Below are 22,508 nucleotides of genomic sequence, written 5' to 3' on the forward strand. Positions count from 1 at the left end.
TAAACTGGATATATCCCCAGGTTTATTTAAAAGTGAATGCAATTGTAGGTTGCCAAATGAGATTAATGTCTGGAGTAGTCTCTTTGTAAATACTAGGGTTTTTAGCTAATACTGACTGAGAGAATTCTTCAAGATCACATACTATTTTTTTTTGCCTACAATTAGTTAATCTACTATCTTTTACTACAAGTGCTTAATTGGAAACAAAACCCAGCTTAGTAACACTGGAACAGTACCAACTCCTCTGACTGTCCATTTCATTAACTAAGTCCTTCCCTCCCTCCATTACACACGTGTTCCTGCTCAGACGATGAACCACTCTCCAAACATCTCTACCTATCAGGCATGTATCAGAGACAGAAGCAATTTAACAGTGTAGGGGGAAATCTACCAAAATCTTTCGATGAAATCTTAACCATTCCTGGTCCAAATATGAAATTTTTATACAGAGAAGACGAATTCTGAACAGTTTAAATAAACTATCCAATATAAAAATATAAAAAAGACAGGGGCTTCCCTGGTGGCACAGTGGTTAAGAATCTGCCTGCCAATGCAGGGGACATGGGTTCGAGCCCTGGTCTGGGAAGTTCCCACATGCCACAGAACAATGAAGCCTGCGAGCCACAACTACTGAAGCCCGCGTGCCTAGAGCCCGTGCTCCGCAACAAGAGAAGCCACCACAATGAGAAGCCCGCGCACTGCAATGAAGAGTAGCCCCCGCTCACCACAACTAGAGAAAGCCCGCGCGCAGCAACGAAGACCCAACGCAGCCAAAAATAAATAAATAATATAAATAAATAAATTAAAAAAATATATATATATATAAAAGAGAATAGTGACAGCCTCAATACCACAAAGTTAAGACCCTGGTGATCACAATTCTAGCTACGTGTTCATGTCAAACCATTTACTTAACAAATATTTATTGAGTGCCTAAGGTGTCAGTGTTCCAGCACATAAACTCACTCAAAGGAATGAGAATTAAGACCAGAAACTTAAGTCCTTAACATAGAAAGAACAAAAAAGGAGTATCCCAGTTTCAACTAATACTCTGAACCTATAATAAGCAAACAAGTCAAGTACTTTCTCTATTTTGGACTTTTTGATAGCTTATATTTCCCACAGCTGCTCTGCATATATTCTAACCATCAAAAGTTCAACAATGCATAAATCAAAGTAAACATCAAATCAAAAGACACATGAAATAGCTGTTAATATATTTAAAAGTACTTAACTCACTCATAATTAAAGAGGTACAAATAAGAACTAGAGATGCCATTTTCACCTACTAGTTAAAGAAAAAATTTTAAGATTGATAATATCTACTTTTGATGATAGGGAGCTGCGTATGCTTCCACATTCTTCATTGGTGGGTATAAGTTGATATATCTTCTTGAAAATATATGTACCTTTTGACCGGGGAATCCCACTGTTAGGAATTTATCCTAAAAATATACTGGCAATGAGAATGCAAGGATATATGCACAAGATGTTCATTGCAACATAATTTGTAACAGTAAAACACCTTGAAATAACTTAAATGCTCATGAATAAAATTACAGTGTAGGAATAAATGAAATTCTATTCTACTACAAACAAAGACATGAGGCAAATCTTTATGTCCTGATATGGGATGTCCAAGATAAAATATTAAGTGAAAAAAAGGAAATCACAGAACAGTCTGTATAGTATAACTCCACTGATAGAAAAAGGAAGAAAGATAGTCATAGTATATAATATAAAAATGTGTAATAAAAAATTTCTATAAGAATTCACAAGAAAGTGTCAATAGCAAGTACCTTGGGGGAGTAGAAGTGAGGCTGTGGGGAGAAGACATACTTTAGAAGACCTTTCCTTTTTTTTATATGTACTTTTTGTATTGTCTGAATTCCTCACCAGAGTATGTTTTATTTTTATATTTAAAAAACTCATCAGTTCTGAGATGTGGAATTCTTGTCAAATTACAAGCTTAGTGCAATTTAAATAAGTGATACCTAGAAGAAATCAATTCATTTCCATAATTTATTTCACAGATAAGGACTGGAACATCAATTTCTTTGGCTCGCTGAATGTCGTGCTTTCAGGAATGAAAATGAAGGTGATCACAAGATATTATAGAATATTATATCTTCTTTTCAAAATTATCTTGGAAAAAAGAAGCTCTAACTCTTACAGACCTTTTTTTAAACCACAGACCATGTAAAATTACTTTTTAATGTAACTAAATTGAGTCTTCACAATCAACTGCAGAAGTAGATTCCTAAAACTTACCAAGTTGGGAATAGAAACAGCAAGAAAAAAAGCTGAGGAGTGAAAAGTAGAAAATGGGTACAGAAAATAGAATTAGAGAAGGGAGTAATGTCTCTTAGTATAAGCAGGAAAAGGGTAACTTTAGAGAAAGTCAGTTCCCACAGGAATACTATACCTAACAGCTGGCTGTGCTCCCCTGTGATGGAGTTCTGACTCGGGTCTGAAAAACAAACAATTGAAAAGAAAAGAAAAATGAATGACCAAAACAAATAATTTCTTAAAAATCAGCAACAAAAGTCAACCAAGGAAATAAGCAAAAAAAAAGAAAAATTTATGATGCTCAAGAAACATTAAAATAAGGATATTAAAAATAGAACTATTATAAAAAAATAATCCCACAGCTTCCTCAAAAAATAAAACAACAGAATTACAATGTGACCCATGGTATACACCCAAAAAAATTGCTAACAGGGACTCAGATACTTGTACAACAATGTTTACAGCAGCATTATTCACAACAGTCAAAAGGTGGAAATAATCCAAGTGTCCTCCAAAGATGAATGGATAAACAAAATGTGGTACAGATGGTCCCTGATAAGATGGTTTGACTTAAGATTTTTCGGTTTTATGATGGTGCAAAAGCAATATGCATTCAGTTGAAACCATACTTTGGATTGTGAATATATACACACATATATGTATACATATATACACATATGTATACACATATATACTTTTTTTTTTTTTTGGCTGCGCCGCACAGCATGCGGTATGTCATTTCTCCAACCAGGGATCGAACCCTTGCACCCCGCAGTGGAAGCGCAGTCTTTTTTTTTTTTTTTTTTTTTAACATCTTTATTGGAGTATAATTGCTTTACAATGGTGTGTTAGTTTCTGCTTTATAACAAAGTGAATCAGTTACATATGTTCCCATATCTCTTCCCTCTTGCATCTCCCTCCCTCCCACCCTCCCTATCCCACCCCTCTAGGTGGTCACAGAGCACAGAGCTGATCTCCCTGTGCTATGCGGTTGCTTCCCACTAGCTATCTATTTTACGTTTGGTAGTGTATATGTGTCCACGCCACTCTCTCACTTTGGAAGCGCAGTCTTAATCACTGGACCGCCAGGGAAGTCCCTGGATTTTGAATTTTGATCTTTTCCTAGGTTAGTGGTTTGCAGTACAATACTCTCTTGTGATGCTGGGCAGCGCAGCGAGCCGCAGCTCCCAGTGAGCCACGCAATCAGGAGGATAAACAGCCATTACAACCGTTCTGTTCTCTGCTTCCAGTATTCAATAAATTACATGAGATATTCAACACTTTGTTATAAAATAGTCTTTGTGATAGATGATTTTGCCCAACTGTAGGCTAATATAAGTGTTCTGAGCATGTTTAAGGTAGGCTAGACTAAGCTATGACGTTCAGTAGGTTACGTGTAGTAAATGCACTTCGACTTAATATTTTCAATTTAGGAAGGGTTTATCAGGACGTAACCCTACTGTAAGTCGAAGAAGATCTATATATATATACAATGGGATATTATTCAGCCATAAAAAGGAATCAAGTTCGGATACATGCTACAACATGCATAAACCTTGAAAATATCACACTATGGGAAATAAGCCAGAAGCAGAACAAATACTGTATGATTCCATTTATATGAAATATCTAGAAAAGGTAAATCGGCAAACTTATAGAGACAGAAAGTAGGTTAGAGGTTACCAGGGGCTGGGGGGTGCGGGGGGGAAATGGGGAGTGGGATGTTATTGCTTAATAAGTTGTAAAAAATTTTCTAAAATAGAACTGGAGGATATAAAATGGCGAGTCTCATCCATGTGCCCTCAGGAAGACAAAACTGAACTAAGAGGCTGATTTCCCATAAATGCCTGATTTATAGAAACAAAATTTTCTCAGATGATGGGGGGGTTGATCAGAGGTTGTCTCATATCAAACTTGGTAAGTTTTGCCAGAAGCATGAATAAGAGATGGCCCAGGTTGGGTTAGTCTCACAAAGTGGGCTGAACTGAGCTTTGTTTGTGTGACTAGACTGATTCTGTCTGCTCAGGAAGTTTTCAAGGTTGGTCTCTGTTTGTTTTTGATTTTAACTGACTCAAACTGAACTCTCCCCTCTTTACATTCCCTGACCATAAATACAACCTACCCCAAACTTTCACCAGACTCACCTGTAGCTTGCTACAGTTTGCTTGCCCCAAATTGCAATTCCTCTGCTATTCCTGAATAAATTCATCTTTTCCAGCTTGCCTCAAGTTTACCTCTTTATTTAGGTCAACAGAGAACAGAGTTTCTGTTTGGGGTGATGAGAAATTTCGGAAATAGTGGTCATGGTTGTACAACATTGTGAATATAATTACTGTCACTGAATTGTGCACTAAAAAATGGTTAAAATGGCAAATTTTGTGTTATATATATTTTATTACAATAAAAAGTTAAACAAATAATCACATAAATTTGGCCAAGCAATATTAGTTCCATAAAGTAGAAGGATGATTCAGGGCCTATGACATGAATTACATTTTCTTTTTAATGACAAAGGAACATGTGGCCATAGCAGTGGCAAGTCAAGACATAGTAAAGCACTCATTACTACTAGCAGATATGTTCTGATTTGAGTTTAAGATAAAATGACTAAACTGGCTTTTATAAATATCTCTTTCTTCAGTAATCTATAATAAAATTAGTGACAATAAACCAAGTTCCTAATCCAAGAGATACTGACAGTCGCCATTTAACGACCAACCACTTGCTTATTTTAAAGGCTTGGAAAGCATTAAGGGCTAAATATGGAAAAGACTCTGAGCTGCACTTTCCTCAGAGAGTAAATCTTGGGCTTCCCTGGTGGCGCAGTGGTTAAGAATCTGCCTGCCAATGCAGGGGACACGGGTTCAAGCCCTGGTCTGGGAAGATCCCACATGCCACGGAGCAGCTAAGTCCGTGCGCCACAACTACTGAGCCTGTGCTCTAGAGCCCGTGAACCACAACTACTGAGCCCACGTGCCACAACTACTGAAACCCGCACGCCTAGAGCCCATGCTCCTCAACAAGAGAAACCACCGTAATGAGAAGCCCACACACTGCAACGAAGAGTAGCCCCCACTCGCCGCAACTAGAGAAAGCCCACACGCAGCAACAAAGACCCAATGCTGCCAAAAATAAATGAATAAATAAATAAATTTTTTAAAAAAAGAGTAAATCTCTTGAGATACTGAGGATTACATCTGGATTCCTTGAATGTGTTTAAGGAATAAAAATAATTTTAGACTGGGGGTCTATGAACAATGGGAAAAAAATTACATCCTCATTTTCACTAACCTCTAATTGAAGTTTAGTATTTTCTCCAAATATGATGTAGGCAACAAATTACATAAAAGTACCAGTGATTTTGTCAACAACAAATATCTGATATTTTCCTATCACATTATAGTTGTTGCATATATCTCATAATATCTTTTAGGTTCCACACTACTTTGCAATTATGGTAGTTATTAGAGGGGCTGCTAGCTTTAAGCAGGTTTAAAGACTGCCAAAGAGGTCCAAGATATAAAAAAGATAAAAAATTACTATTTGAAACAAAATTCAAATAACATTTTCCATGGTGTTTCTAAATATAAAATATATAAATATATATAATTAAATTAAACACTTTAAGCATCCCAGACAGAAAGAACCAATCAGAATACTAAACAAATTCTGATTTCTGATGTATATAGTCTATATTATAGTGGAAGAAATAAGGTAAAAACCTGATTCCTACAACTAAAGTTTTAAATGCTATGTGAGCATTTAATGATATATTTTTAGAAGATTTTCTTCATCTTAATTTGGTTTTAAAAAAGAGAAATTCCAAATTTTTAAAAGATATTTTCCCCAACATACTAGGAAAGTGAATTCCCAGTTTTTAATTTAAACTAGTTTTATTTCCTATCTAAATAAAGAATATGGGTTGTTCTTGAACATAAGACAAAAGTAGGACTAACAGTTCTATAGCATGTTAATGTATTAGATCGCTCTCTCTCTCCGCCCCCTCCTGTAGGGGGAAAATTGGGCCCTATCATTATAGAGAAACAGGTACATAATAACATGAAAGGAAGAGTACAGAAAGAATCATATAATTTCAGAACCAGAAGAAACTTGGTCATCATCTAGATCTACTCTAGTGATTCCAAAGGCAAAGTTGCAGGAGAGTTATCAGCATCATCTATTCTTCTCCCTAAAACTATATCCTTCTCAAGATTCTGATTCCCAGATACTGTCACTAATGGGAACGCCTTTATCTCTCAGGTGTGCTTTCAGAACAAAGTTGAGAACCTTGGATTTTAACATCTAAAGTTGAGAAGAATGCTTGGGTTAATGAGTGACCAAAGACATATCACACTACTGACAAAAGAGAAAGGTTGGAGATACAGTCTTTATGTTTGAGAACCTATGTTCGTGTTTCTCAATACTCTGTAATTCTAATTTTTCTTGCTCTAAAATAAAGTACAATAGCCTAAAACAAGTTATCTGGAATTGCCAGGGAATGTATCTATGAAAAAAAACAGAAAAACATCTCAGATAGACAGAATAGGTATGATTTTAGAGGGGGGTATATAAATGACTTTTTTTCTTAAAAAGAATTACCATCTTCTTCTTTTTTTTTTCTTTTATTAACTTTTTCAGGGCTACTATCTTTAAAAAATTTTATTTATTTATTTATTTATTTTTGGCTGCATTGGGTCTTCATCACTGCGTGAGGGCTTTTCTCCAGTTGCGGCGCGCGGGCTTCTCATTGCGGTGGCTTCTCTTGTTGAGGAGCACAGGCTCTAGGAGCGTGGGCTTCAGTAGTTGTGGCACACGGGCTCAGTAGTTGTGGCTCACGGGTTCTAGAGCGCAGGCTCAGTAGTTGTGGCGCATGGGCTTAGTTACTCTGCGGCATGTGGGATCTTCCCGGACCAGGGCTCGAACCCATGTCCCCCTGCATTGGCAGGCAGATTCTTAACCACTGCGCCACCAGGGAAGACCAGAATTACCACCTTCTTTACTATATATTTCCTTGCCTTCTGAGCTGTGCATACATGATGTATGTGCATTTTCTAGTCAAGCCAGGACTCTTCCTTGAACACCCTCCTATACAGTCAGTCCTCTGTTTCCGGGGGTGTGGAACCCATGGATTTGGAGGGCCTACCGTACTACGCCATTTTATATAAGGGATTTGAGCATCTGCAGATTTTGGTATTCAAGGGTGCGGGGGGACGTCCTGGAACCAAACCCACCTGGATTCCGAGGGGCGAATGTATTTGAGATGAGTAGAAATAAGTCTACTGTATAGTTCCTCACAAGTTTTTTCATTTATTAATAATTAAAGGAACGCAGGGCAATCTTTACCTGATACTTATTTGGTTATATGAAGACTAACCTCAAGGACCTGCAAATAAATGCTTCATTAATACATGTAAAAGCTGAAACAAGGGCAAATTTAAGGTCATGAACCCACCAGGATGAAACTAGCCATGCCTATAAAAAATCACAATTGGTAAATGGCTTTAAGTTGAAGGGCGTTTCTGGGCTGCAATCCAAATTGTGTATTCAACATGATAACAGTGCTCTGAGATGTGTCTGGGCACCTTTCTGTTGTCCTATGTCTGAACTCTCCCACTTAACATTTTTCCTGCCTGTGTCACTAATGAGGGCACACCCAAGTTTGCCTAATACTGGGAGTTGTCCTAAATATTACTCAAAAGGATACCTGTTTTAACCAAATTACTTCCTGTAATGGGAACAATGTGCCAATAATGTGACTATTTTAACCCTTTGATGGCCTTCCTAAATTAAGCCACTCCTAGGTCATAATACAACCAGATTATATACAAAAGCCTGTGATACTCTACAGGCAAAATGGTAGTTCAAATTAAAAACAGAAACATAACACCTTTTCACAACAGGTAAATGCCATCGGAAAAATGAACTGAAACTATTTCCTTGTAACAGTAATGATATGGTAGTTTTACAAAATGGGCACTTGCTCAATATATTTAGTTTATCCTGGGCAAACGGTAAAGAACAGAAATTTTATTTAATTTCTTGCCATGTGCCTTGGAGCACAGAGAGAAAAAAATGATTGTGGGTGGTATTCACTTGCAAAACTGCCTCTATAAAAAGTTTTTCTGAAAAAAAAAAAAAAGTTTTTCTGAAGAGCCTTATTATCTTCCTTAGTTTCCCCATAGCAATAGTCTTTTTCTGAATTTCCTTTGATAATCGCTTCATCTACTATTCTTGGCAGAGAATTTGAAGCAAATAAAGCTAGCCTATATCTTGCATCTAAAACTCAGTGTAAAAGGTTTAAGTCTTCATTAAAGATAGATCAGTAATTTCATTAAAATAATGCAATCAATAGTGGAAACAGTTGCCTAAACATTTAGAAAAAGAAGTAGGCATGACCAAGGGCATATACATCAGGACAATTAGCTTATTATGCTACTGTCTATATTATCTAGACATACTACAAAAACTATTTAAAGATACCAGGACTTCCCTGGTGGTGCGGTGGTTAAGAATCCGCCTGCCAATGCAGGGGACACGGGTTTGAGCCCTGGTCCGGAAAGATCCCACATGCTGTGGAGCAACTAAGCCGGTGCACCACAACTACTAAGCCTGCGCTCTAGAGCCTGCAAGCCACAACTAGAGAAAGCCCGCGTGCAGCAACGAAGAACCAATGCAACCAATAAATAAATAAATAAATAAATAAATAAAATTTAAAAACAAAGAAAGATACCAAATACCTGAAATCACCAGTCTTAACACATTTCTAATTTTCTGGACTCCAACTTTAAAAAAACCAAAGCAGCATCTTAAGAAGCCATTGTGACTCGGAATTAGGCAAAGATGATTAAAGATGGAACCAAAGACAATTACTCTAACATTCACATTTATTAGATTCTGCCTCTCTATTATGAGTAGGTTCTAATTTTGGTGGGAAACTTAAGAGGGAAAACAAGTTGAAATAAGGTAAAATCGGAAAAGCTTATCCTCCTTACATAGATTTTGAACTGACTGCAATGAAACTAGACAGACCTAAGAAAATTCACATGTGAGTAACTGGGTTTAAGTAAATAGATGGGTGAAGAAAATCAGGCAATTTTAGGCAAAGTAATTAAGCAATAAGATGGAAATGTAAAGCACTGCATACAAAAAGTTATTAAATCATTAGTTATTTATGCTTCAAGCCTACCCCATAAAGGGAAGTCAAAAGATCCTTATTTGAACTTTTAATATAATAGGAATATAATTTTTAAAAGGTATTTAGACGTATCTGTCAAAAAAAGATAGTTTCTGGGTTTCCCTGGTGGCGCAGTGGTTGAGAATCTGCCTGCCAATGCAGGGGACACGGGTTCGAGCCCTGGTCTGGGAAGATCCCACATGCTGCGGAGAGACTAGGCCCGTGAGCCACAGTTGCTGAGCCTGCGCGTCTGGAGCCTGTGCTCCGCAACAAGAGAGGCCGCGATAATGAGAGGCTCGCGCACCGCGATGAAGAGTGGCCCCCACTTGCCGCAACTAGAGGAAGCCCTCGCACAGAAACGAAGACCCAACACAGCCATAAATAAATAAATAAATAAAATTTTAAAAATAAATAAATAAATAAAATTAAAAAAAAAAAAAAAAGATAGTTTCTGCTGGGATTTATAGTTTAGTCCAAACTATCTGCCATGTAAATGATTTGCGTAGACAGCTACCCAAGGAGAGAATAAGCAGGGGTAGCAGCACTGAACCATGGACTGTACTTCATGTATGGTGCATATTCCTTATTATTAATAGGGGTTTGGGAAGAAAATGATTTGGAGCAGGAATGTTAAGTAAATTTGGCAAATCTATTTAATAGTCAAGTAGATTTTTATAATGTTTAATTTCTCAGACCCTCCAATATGCTAATGGCTACCTAACTAATCTCCAAAGAAGAATATAATATTCAGCATTCCTAAATATATCAGAAGAGATACCTTGCTTTTCACCAAACATCTTGTGTAATTAGTGTTCTATGGTATATACTTTGGGAAATGTTCAACTAATTCATATCAATATACTAAGGTTAAAAGAGAACTCCCTGAACCATCACTCCCATTTACTCATTCATTCACTCTGTAATACTCCCATTAAATCAGTATTTTCCAGATTTGCCTAGTCAAAAGAATCATCTAGAATATTTGTTAAACTACAAATCCCTGGGTCACATAACTAACCCTAACGACTTGATCTCATGGGAGGAGGCTGAGATTCTGCAGATTTATGAAGGGCCCCAGATGACTATTATAAAGTTTCATTCAACCATCCATCAGTTCAAATATTTGAGTGATTAATAAGTCCCAGGCATTGTTCTATGTGCTAGGGATAGAGCAGTAAGTAAAAAAAGACAAATGTCCTATTCTCACGCAGATATGGGAAGATAAAGTATAAAAGAAAATTAAAATGAACTTCTTTACAAAACAGAAATAGAGTCACAGATGTAGAAAACAAACTTACGGTTACCAAGGGGGAAAGCGGGGGAGGGATAAATTGGGGGCTTGGGATTGACATATACACACTACTATATATAAAATAAATAACTAATAAGAACCTACTGTATAGCACAGGTAACTCTACTCAATACTCTGCAATGACCTATATGGGAAAAAAATCCAAAAAAGAGTGGGTATATGTATATGTATAACTGATTCAATTTGCTGTACACCTGCAACTAACAACATTTCAATCAACTATACTCCAATAAAAATTAATTTTAAAAAAAGAATAAAAGAAAATTAATAATCAAGATTCTTTTCTTTATAACACTAATCCAAAATTAAGGAGAGTGAATGGAGAGGCTATTTTGTTTATTTATTTTTTTCTTTTTGGAGAGGCTATTTTGGATTGGGTACACAGGGAACATCTTTCTGAGGAGGTAACCTTTAAGATGAGACTTGTATGTAAAGGAGACAAACATGTGAGGATCTGGACAAAGACTGATCAGGGCATAAGAGTAGCTACACAAAGGCCCTAGAATGGGAATAAGCTTGGCGTGTTTGGGAAACATTAACGTGGCTAAAACACAGTGAGTAGGAAAGCGGTTTTAAAAAAAAGAAAGAAAGAAAGGTTAGCAAATTAGGTAGCAGATACATCTTACACTATTGCAGACCATGGTAAAGAGTGTGAAGTTTATCCTAAAAATGATATGAAATAGTTGGAAGGTTTTCAATAGCAGCATGATAGGTCTGATTAACCTTTTAGAAGATGGAGACTGTTGGCTGAAGAGTGGATTGTGGAGGGAGCAAGAGCAGACATGGGGGAAACAAACAGCAGTCTACTGCAGAAATCTTAGAAAGATATGATCATGACTGTAGTGAAGGTGGTGAAAGCTGAGAGGTTGATGATATCTTCTGGAACGAGAGCTCATGAGTTAGTTTTCGAAGCTAATGTCCATTTTACTTTAAAATTTGTAGTTCTTTTCATATTTTTACTCAGTAAATATTTTTTGAGCAACTTCTACGTGTGAAACACTGTTCTAATTACTAGAAATGCAGTAACAATATCCCTGCCATCAAAGAGCTTACATGTTAGTGGGGAAGAGACAAACAATAAACAAACAACATACGTGTTAAGAGTAATAAGAGTTATAAAACAAAAAAGAAAAGCAGAGTAAGAAGACAGAGGATTAGTGGGGGCATGGTTTGTGTGCCTATTTATAGTTTAGACACTGAATCTAAAAAAGGTCTCTCAGCTAATGTGATAATTTGACCAGAAACTTGAAGTGAGGCCTCTAGCCATACAAATACCTGTAGGAAGAACATTGCGGGCAGAGGGAACAGTTAGTGCAAAGACCCTGAAGCAGGTACATGTTGGCCTGTTCAATAAACAGCACGGAAGCGAAGTTACCAAACAGACGAGCAAGGTAAAAGTGAGAAGATGTGGGATAAGACATGAATGTGTGTGTTGGCGGAGGGGCACAGATCATATGGGGCCTTGTAGGACATAGTAGGGACTTACCATTTTCCTTTGAGTGAGCTAAAAAGCCACTGGAAGGTTTTGATTTATGTTTTAACGTGACCACTCTAGCTGCTGTCTGGAGAATAGATTGCAGGAGGCAAGTGAGGAGGTAGAAAATAGTCAGAAGGCTTTCACAATGGTCCCAGAAAAGATAATGGTAGTGTGGATCAGCTCGGTGGTAGTGGAGGTGCTGAGAAGTGATTAGATGCTGGGTATGTTTCAATGGAAGGATTCACAAGATTAGTAGGCTGATGGACTGGATATGGGGTAGAGGAGAAAGATAGGAGTCAAAGTTTTTTCCAAAGCAATTAGATGAACAGAGATGCCATTTTCTGAGCTGTGGAAGACTGGGAGAAGAGCAGTGCTGGTGATGAGTAATGCAGGTGGTGAAAGGAGGCCCTCTGTGATAGCTGTGCAGCTGTCCCGGAGAAAACACGAGGTATAAAGAAAAGACAACACAGGATTTGGAAGCAGATAAAGCTCAGGTGAGATCCCAGCTCTACCACATGTTATTCACGTAACTCTGGGAAAATGATATAATTTCTTAGCCTTAATTTACTATCTATGCAACAGGAATAAAACTACACCACAGAAAATTACTGTGAGGATTAGAGACGGTAGATACGCATTAAATTTTAATTATAAAGATAACTGAGCTGAGCCATGGAATGATCCTCAAGAGAAATAATAAAAATTGCAGTGCTGCAAATAATCACGGTAAAAATTAGAATTTAGGTAGCTGGAGATATTTCCTGGAACTTTAAACATTTTGCAATTGTACAATAGTACTGAGGAAAATATAGAAGTAATGTGGGTGAACCCTTGGGTTCACTGGCTTAAAATTGTATGGGCACATGGTATTAATAGTTTGATTCACCCAACTTATTTCAAAATTTGATACATTTATAGTTTGGACTAAATATGCATTAACACATGATTTGAGATTTTTAGATAAGATAATTACAATAGTAATTACCCAAGAGTGCCTGTACTACATTCCCCATTCAAGTTTATTAATGACTTCAACTCAAACAAACAATAATAATTTAATTCAGTAAGTTTTAAAGACACCTAAAACTGTTAGATACTGTGAGGAATAAAAGAATGAGTATATTTCCTGACATTAAGACGCTCCTAATCTGGTGGAAGAGTCAAATTCAACATAAAAAACTATGAAAGAGGGACTTCCCTGGTGGCGCAGTAGTTAAGAATCCGCCTGCCAATGCAGGGTACACAGGTTCGATCCCTGGTCCGAGAAGATCCCACATACTGCATAGCAACTAAGCCTGTGCACCACAACTACTGAGCCTGCACTCAAGAGCCTCTGAGCCACAACTACTGAGCCCTCATGCCATAACTACTGAAGCCTGCACACCTAGAGTCTGCGTTCCGTAACAAGAGAAGCCACTGCAATGAGAAGCCTGAGCACCGCAACGAAGAGTAGCCCCCACTCGTCGCAACTAGAGAAGTTGCTGTGCGCAGCAACAAAGACCCAACGCAGCCAAAAATAAATAAATAAACAAATTAAATTTAAAAACTATAAAAGAACCCCTCCCCCACTCTGGGCATGAGAAAGTAAAGCAAAGCCCATGCAGTTATGGACAGAGTCAGGGCTGAAAGGGTAGAGATATTAGGAAGAGATAAAGATCACCTACCTAGGATGGTAAATATGGTTCCATTTTTACTATTTGAAAAAGTTTAGTAACCACACTATTTCACTTTTGTTATTTTTATATTTTGATTACTTCTGTAAGAATACAAGCATTCATAAATATTTATCATAATTTTACACTAAAAGTTTATTAAAATCATTTGTTCTAAACATCTTGGTAGGTTTTTATAACTGTGATTTTAGATTATCAGGATGTGATTCCACCTTCTCCCTACACCCCTACCATTAACCCTGTTACCTGGGAGTTGAAGCAGTTTATCAAATAGAATTTTCTTATGTCTGTTCTAGAATATCTGTAACATCTCTTCAAAACTCAATGATCTCTTTTTTAACAGGCTCAGAGCCTCTGCTTGGCAACAGTATCTAGCAAGATTAAAATCATTTATATTACATCTATTTTTAGTTTGTATTTTATTTATAGAGTGGCAAGCACTGCTGGTATTTCATTTGGTGATGAAGTTTCTTATATAAAGGAAAACAGAAAAGCACTGACAGTGTAGGAAAAAAAAGAATGCAAAAATGATACATAAAAATGGAAAGATTATAAAGATAGTCTCTAAGTGACTCAATTTAGGGAAATTTTCCTACTATCATCATACCAAACCTGCACAGCAACCCTGTGAGGAAGAATTATTCCCATGTTCCAGAAGAAACTAGCTCAGAAAACAGACATGATTTGCCCAATGTGGTAGAGCTGATAACCTGTGGTATTGCCTTTAGTGCTGCAAGGGTCCAAAGGAGAAGAGCAACATGGATTGAGGCAGTAGGAGCTTTAAGTAAAACTTTTAAATACCTTAAAAATCATGGAGAACTCAAAATCATAGGAGAGGAATAAACACGGCACATGTCTGGGATCGTCTTGGAAGGGTTGGGTCCTATCAGGAAAAGTTTTGACATCTAAGGGAGATGAAAAACAACTAAAATTCTCTGTGTGGAAGTCTAAAAATAAAAGTGGTATTTTAGGTAAGAAAATAAGAATGCAATATGCAAATGAAATGAATGCCAGATTTATCAGAGATCAGCAGGCATGATCATTACTAGGCCACTGTAGTTTATCCATGTGCTAACACGCACCTCTAGCATGGTCTGTCTCTAGGTGGTTGTTATTACTAGTATTAGTTCAACCAATACTCTGAATGCTTACTCTATGTCAGGTGCTGTGCTAGGCACTACAGATACCAAAAGAGTAACCCTTTGTTCTCAAGATTTGAGAGGAAATATGTAAATAATTATGAAAATAAAAATAATTGTTATAGTATAGGTACAAATACTGTGGGAATCAAAAAGGAAGGAAAACAAAATAAAGTGGTGATCAGGGATGGTGTCAAGGGGATAACTGAGCTAAATCTTGAAGGATGGGTAGTTTATCAAAAAGCAGAATGGGTGAGAGAAAATGGACAAGGGGAGACATTCTAGTCAGAGGGATTGACAATGAGGACATAGCTAATTGAGAAGTTCTGGAGATAACATAGGAAATATACACCTAATAATATACCTGTATACAATATTAGGTATATATTATACCTAATACATAATGGTATATAATATTAGTCTATAATACCATACATATAAATAAATGTATTGTACCTAACATATAATATATACCTAATTGATAGGAGATTTTAAAAATTGATTTAAAAAGTGGGTAAGATAAGACGCAGAACCAGTCAGCATATATGTTTCCAACTTTTGATTCTTCCCCTTTCTCATTCATCAAATCCAGTCAATTGTGGCTTCCACACCAATCTCTTCTTTCCATTGCCCCGCCACCATTTAGAGTCTCATTCTTCACAGCCTGGACCATTAAATTAGTCAATTATTCTCCCTGCCACCGATTCTCCTAACGTCAAACAATCCTGCATTTTCCTCCTTATTAATTCTGCCTTTATCAGGTTGCTTTATTGTTTAAAATATAAACACTTTCAAAGATCTCCAAGTTAAAGTGCCAGGAGTGCCGAACCATTTTGTGAAGAGACGATCATTCTCACTTCTTGTTTATATATATCCTGACATCATGTGTGGGGTACTGATTCAAGTCCCTCCACGGAAAGGAAAGTGTTGCCTTTGCAGGCTCTGTCTCCCGCTCCTACTGTCAATTTTCAGGCTGGGAGTAGTAGTGGTAACGGTGGTGGCAGCAGAGGCTAATGGCTTAAACAGCCATAAATAGATCCCGGTTTACTTGTCTGAATCCCTTGGCTTATAGGATGAACTCCAAAAAACCTAATCCTGGCTTTCGAGTCCCTTTATAATCTAGCACTAGTTTACTCCTCTCTAACCTTATCATTTGCTGTTTCTAGTCATGAACTCCCTGCTCCACAGTCTCTGGAATGCTTTGAGCCTTGATTCTAGATGCATGCATCTTTGTTTGTATCACTTTTTCATTGAAAATTTCCCTCTCTTTTGTCTCCACTTACCTGACTGCTTTATCTTTCAAAGGCCCAATTCAAATGCTTCTTCTTCCTTAGCCCCACCCTGAGGTTTAATCTTCTAAAAGGTTTAATCTTCCTCTGAACTGTTGGGTATATACTGCCTTGTATTGTCTTTTAATTAACCAACCTATTAATTCAACAAATAAGTTTTGTTAAAACTCTTCTAAAATATATGGGAGTAAATCCACTGGAAGTTGAAGAGCTCATCTGAGATGAACATGATTGTGATTTTAATGCAGTCTATAACACTTGGAAGATAGCAAAAATAGTAGCAAAAAGCAGATTTAATGAAGCTCACAGTATAAAGATAAAGACAGTTTCTTAGACCAAATCCACAAACTGATTAGCCAAGAAAAGTATAAATGACAGAAGAGGGCAGTACTCACACAGTTAAAAATCACAGAAAAATCTCACCAAGAAGTGACAAAGAGGAAAAGATTGTTTGGGGATTGTTGCAAACATTCAAGAGAACGTTGATACCTTACGTCCTTCTTTGGCTTTATGGATGATCCAAATTATTTTTCATGCACTGTAGACAAACATATTTCATGTTTTCTTCATTTTACAATAAAAGATGGTTTTGGAAGAATAAGGCCTGACCACATAGACTACCTCCTTAACAAAAAGGGAAGGGAATTGACCCAAACATTCAAATTCTAAGGAGCTACGGAGCTAAGGAACTAAGGAGCTGAAGCTTTGCATTATGGGGACTAAGAGGATATGGTAAACATTTCTGATATTTTAAGAGTCTTTATTGATTTTACGTCATTGGTAAAAGGACAACTGCTTAATGCAAGCTGAATTTAACATTTTCTAGATTTTCAAACATACAGAGAAATTAAAATAGAAACTACTGTACATGCTGCAATTTAAAAAGTCTGTTTCTAGTGTGTATGTATGTGAATATACACATGAACACATACATATATATGTTTTGATTATTAGTAAATGTGTAATGATCTTCTATAATTTAAAAAAATATATAAATATGGAATCTTACAGTATGTAATCTTTTATTTTGAGACTGGCTTCTTTCATTCAGCATAAAAGGCCTTGGAGATTCATGCAAGTTGTTTCATGTATCAGTACTTAGTCCCTTTATTTAAAAACATTTTATTGAGATACACTTTACATACCATGTAATTCACCCACTTAGTATTCAATTCAATGTTTCTTAATATATTCGCATTGTTGTGCAACTATCACCACAATCTAATTTTACATTTTGGTTCCCCTGTCCCCTTCCAAGAATCCCTGTACCCATTAGCAGTCAATCTCCATTTCACTCCCACCTTGCCCAGTCCACAGCAACCACGAATCTACTTTTTTTGTCTCCATAAATTTGCCTATTCTGGGCATTTCATATAAATGAAATCATATGTGGTCTTTTGTGACTGGCTTCTTTCATTTTGCATAACGTTCTCAAGGTTCTTCTGTATAGTAGCAACGCATCTGTACTTCATTTGTTTTTACTGCCAGATAATACCCCATTATATGGATATACCACATTTTATTTATCTATTTATCACTTAGTGGACATTTGGGTTGTTTCTATCATTGGGGCTATCATGGATAATGCTGCAATGAACATTCCTGTACTATTTCTTGTGTGGACATATATTCTCATTTTGAGTATATACCTAGAAGTGGAAATGCAAAATCATATGGTAACTCTATATTTAACTTCTTGAAGGACTGCCAAACTGTTTTCCAAAGTGGTTGCACCATTTTATGTTCCCACCGTAAGTATATAAGGGTTTCAATTTTTCCACATCCTTGTCAACACTTTTTATTGTCCATCTTTTTTATCAGAACCATCCTAGTGGATGTGAAGTGGCACCTCATTGTGGTTTTGATGTGCATTTCCCTGATGACTAATGTGCTTAAATGTGCTCACTGGCACTTTTTCCTCTCCTCATCTCCATTTGGAAAGCTCTTACCTCTTTTTCCTCCCACAATTTTGAGGTTTTGCTTTGACTTATTTAGTACTTTTACATTATAAATATTATTGAATTGTTCCCTGAAGTATGTCCCTTTTGATTAGAGTCCTTACTTAGCATTTATATAACATTCCCAAAGAGTCTGTCATTTTCCACTTTTTCTATCCCTTTCATTTTTATTTGGTTAAAAACCTTTCTTAAATATTCTCAGAGAGGTTAAGCGGGTAATACACTCTCTAAAGTTACATTTATGACATAGTTCCCCCTTGTAGAGGGGATGATATCTTCACTGGAAATACGATTTCTGATTATAGCCTTTTTCTCTTGGTAATCTGTGGATACTCTTCCACTGCCTCCTAATTCCCAGTGTTGTGGATTAGAATTCTGATGTGAACCTTATACTTTATAGGTATATAAATGTTCTGTCTGGAAGCCTCCAAAATGAATCCCTGGAGTTCAAAAACTTTACCAGGATAAGCCTAGGTGTGTTTTTTTCAACACTGATCTTTCCTGGAACATCAATCTGCATAATGAACTCTTTCTTTATCTCAGGAAAAATTTTTTTATTTATTTCATTACTGCTTCTCTTCCATTTGTTCCTTTTTCTGTAAATTATATTAGCCACATTAGGTGTCCTGAATCTATTCTCCAAGTCTCTTACTTTTTTTCAATCTATTTGTATTTTTGGCTCTGGGCTTTGACTCTTCCAGGCCATTAAATGATCATATTCATTCCTTTATTCGATAATTATGTACTGGGTGCTTACCATGTGAAAGACTGTGTTCTAGACATTGGGCATTGACAAAAGATCAGCAGGTATACAAGAGAAAATATTCCTGCTCTTATTGTGCTTACATTTTAGTGGAGATTTTTTTTTAAAGTGTATGTGCATGGATTGAAAGTCAGGTGGTAATAAGTATTTAGATGGGAAATCATATTTTTGCTCCATAATTTTTTTTTTGTACTTCACTTGAACCTCCTTAAGTGCTCCTATTGTTTATTATTTTCATATTCAAGTTACTGTCTCCTCTGGCATTTCTATTTAGTTGGTCTACTGCATTGTTTAAGTGCTTTTTCTCTTTCTGGTTGCCTGGCTTCCCCAGATGAGTACTTTTTCTTTGTTACTTCAGAGGGGCTTAGGTTTCATTGTTGGAGGACCACAGGTAGGAGCAGTCTCAAGAGAACAGAAAGACAAAGCAGCCTCTACGCCTGTAGATGGGCAGGGCAGCAGGCCAGCTGCCAGCTCTGTGGAGGCCCAGGAGGAAGGCTCCCGGCTCTCAGGTCTCCTTACATCTCCCATCCTCAGGGATAGGGAGATAGCAGTCCCTGCCTCTTTCCCTTTCTCCCCACTAGGGGAGTCCATGGATCTCTACCAAGCCAAGCTCTTTTCTGGATCTGCCATTCTTATCCTCACCCTGAGGATCTTCCAGCCCTGAGGAACAAGTCCTGGGTCAGCTCTCCCTGATAGAGCTCCCACAGAGCTCAGGCCTCACTTGCATCTAACTGTTCATCAGGTCCAGGGGTCATCTGGCTCAAGAGTGGCAGATACAGGCTGGAATTAGTAACAGAAGGATAGGGAGATTTCACCTTCCCAGAACCCTTTCTGAAAAGTAAGTCCTGGTTACAGACTAATCCTAAAAACATTCAAATCTTGGCAAAGAAGTCAACACTTTAAAAAGCCTCTGTGAGGTCCAGAGGGTTGTATCATGTTCAGCTACTGCCCTAAATGTTAAACTCTGAGAAATAAGGAAGACCTTAATGTTAGTTGGATTTAAAGGATATTGACTAGATGGATGAATCTCAGTTATGTTTTATAAAAGCAGTCAGACAAAAGAAAGTACATACTGTATGATTCCATTCACATAAAATTATGGAAAATGAAAACTAATGTACTATAGTGACAGAAAGCAGATCAGTGGTTGCCTGGGGGCCAGGGAATTAGGTGAGTGGGTTATAAAAGGGTAAGAAGAAACTTTTGCAGGTGATGAAAATGTTATCTTGACTATAATTGTTACAGGAGTGTTATGTTAAAACTCATCAAACTGTACACTTTAAATATGTGCAGTTTATTTTATGTCAATTATACCTCAATAAAACTTTAAAAGAAGTGTTTTGTTTGTTTTTTGGGTTTTTTTTGGCCGCGCCCTGTGGTTTGCAGAATCTTAGTTCCCCAACCAGGGATCGAACCCGTGTTCCCTGTGGTGGAAGTGCAGAGTCCTAACCACTGGACCACTAGGGAATTCCCAAAAGAAGTACTGACTGGGAAAAACATTTGTAATTTATATCACTAAGGGTTGATATCCCTAAATATAAAGAAAATCTAAAAATAAGGAGAAACACTAACAGGTAAGAGAAATGAACAGAAAGTTACTGAGCTTTTGAGAGTTTGAAATTTTCCATAATAAAAAATACATATAATTTTCAAAAAAATATTAAAACACTGTCCCTCACCCTCGTACAATACACAATACAACTGAAGAGATACAAATATACTTACAAAGCTATCGCATGTTTGGAGCACAATGCAACATATATTTGAGTGGTGATGAATACTGAATGATGAAATGATCAAAGCTGGGGTAGAGGATCAGGCAAGTCATCCTGGAGGAAATGAGTATGAGCCTAGTCTTGAGGTAATGTGGGTTTGTGTAATTTTTTAATGGCAGACAGGGAGTAGAAAGCAGAAGAGAGTTCATATGAAGAAAAATATATGGACAAAGGCAATGTGGTGGTGGAAAGATAAAGATAGCTTCTGAAAAGGACTCGGTTCACCATTTCTCATACAACCATGGAAATCTCTTGTCACAAAAAGGTTGTATGATGCAGTGTAAAGAACACACAGGAAAGGAAATGAGATCCAGTTCAGTGTATGAGGGTTTGGAATGGATCAAAATCATTTATGTTATTTATGTACCACATTCAATCTTTGCCATGTCTATGCTCTACCTATATTAGTATTTTTCTTTAAACAGACTTATGTTTTTACCTAGATTCATTCTAAGTAATAAGATCCATGAAATGAAATATTACAATTTTTTCTAATATACTAAAATAAACACATCTTTCATGCCTTTAGCAGTATATTTATTCTTAAAGTTATATTAAAATTTAATTCTTTCACTTACTCCATATACTCATTTTTCTCCCTGCCAATAACCCTTAGTTTTTAAGGTTCCTATTCCCCTCTCACTGATAAGGTGCATCTCCCTTGAAAGTGGAGGAGTGGAGGGCTACTAAAAGACTGTCAGATTGAGCCAGGTTCCTTACCTGTTCATATCTCTCAATTTTTAGCATCGTTTGAAAGCATATCCTACATTTGGAAATATTCTGCACCAAATAAAAAAGCAATCCAACACATGAAACTTAGAAGCAACAAGTAACTTTCAATTAATTTTGAAAAATCCACGAAGACAAAAGAAATAGAACCTAAGAAGCATTAGTAACTATTGAGAAAATAGAGCAGCCTACTTCAGAAAACATAACATGTTTAAATGTGTGTTGGAAGTAGAGAGACAGTGTGGTGTGATGAAAAGAAAAACGGTTTTAAGGTCACAGAGACCTTACTTTGAATTCCACATTTACCACTTAAATAAACTACTTAAATTTCTTGGCACTTCACTTTCCTCATCTCTAAAATGGTGATAATGGTTACTTGTCCTGGTTGTTGTGAGGATTAAATAAGCCAATATTTGTAAAGCATCTGGCATACAGTAGGTGTTCAACAATTATTACTATAGTACTGATGACATTTTTAATGTAAAATTGTTTCCTCTTTCAACCTGGCAAAATCAAGAGATCCTACAGTCTTTAAACTTACCAGCTTATAATCAATTTTGTAACCTATGCTGTATGTCCAAATTCAGTTGGAAATTTGAAAACCTTTTGAATATTTTACAATATGCTAAAATTATACTCAGTAAGTTTTTATAATCCTAAACTACATGTTGCTTTGAGTATAGAATATAAAAATATTAAGCAATATGTATATATATATATTTTGGAGAAATTTTATCTTTATCAATTTAAACCAATTCTACTCTGGTATATCTTTTTTTTTTTTGCCACACCACCCTGCATGTGGGATCTTAGTTCCCTGACCAGGGATGGAAACCACGCCCCTTGCATTGGAAGTGTGAAGTCTTAACCAGTGGACTGCCAGGGAAGTCCCTGGTATATTTCCTGTGGGGCAAAGCATGGAGTCTTTTT

The 22,508-nt window shown here is 36.8% G+C and overlaps 1 protein-coding gene across 3 annotated transcripts in view; it reads right to left on the reverse strand.

Moving 5' to 3' along the window:
- SLC12A6 (solute carrier family 12 member 6) overlaps positions 1 to 22,508 on the reverse strand; it is a 96,517-nt gene that overhangs the window by 49,724 nt on the left and 24,285 nt on the right. For 2 of the 3 annotated variants that reach the window (XR_005018642.1, XM_036842126.1), the window contains exon 2: positions 2,426 to 2,470. The exons of the other annotated variant lie outside the window; for it this stretch is intronic. Coding sequence is in view for 1 of the 2 variants with exons in the window: in XM_036842126.1 (XP_036698021.1) it covers positions 2,426 to 2,470 (45 nt within the window). In the remaining variant the exon portion in view is untranslated. The remainder of the gene's footprint in view (positions 1 to 2,425; positions 2,471 to 22,508) is intronic. 3 annotated transcript variants of the gene reach the window in all.

Source organism: Balaenoptera musculus, chromosome 2, assembly GCF_009873245.2.
Source record: "Balaenoptera musculus isolate JJ_BM4_2016_0621 chromosome 2, mBalMus1.pri.v3, whole genome shotgun sequence".
NCBI classification, from domain to species: Eukaryota; Metazoa; Chordata; class Mammalia; order Artiodactyla; family Balaenopteridae; genus Balaenoptera; species Balaenoptera musculus.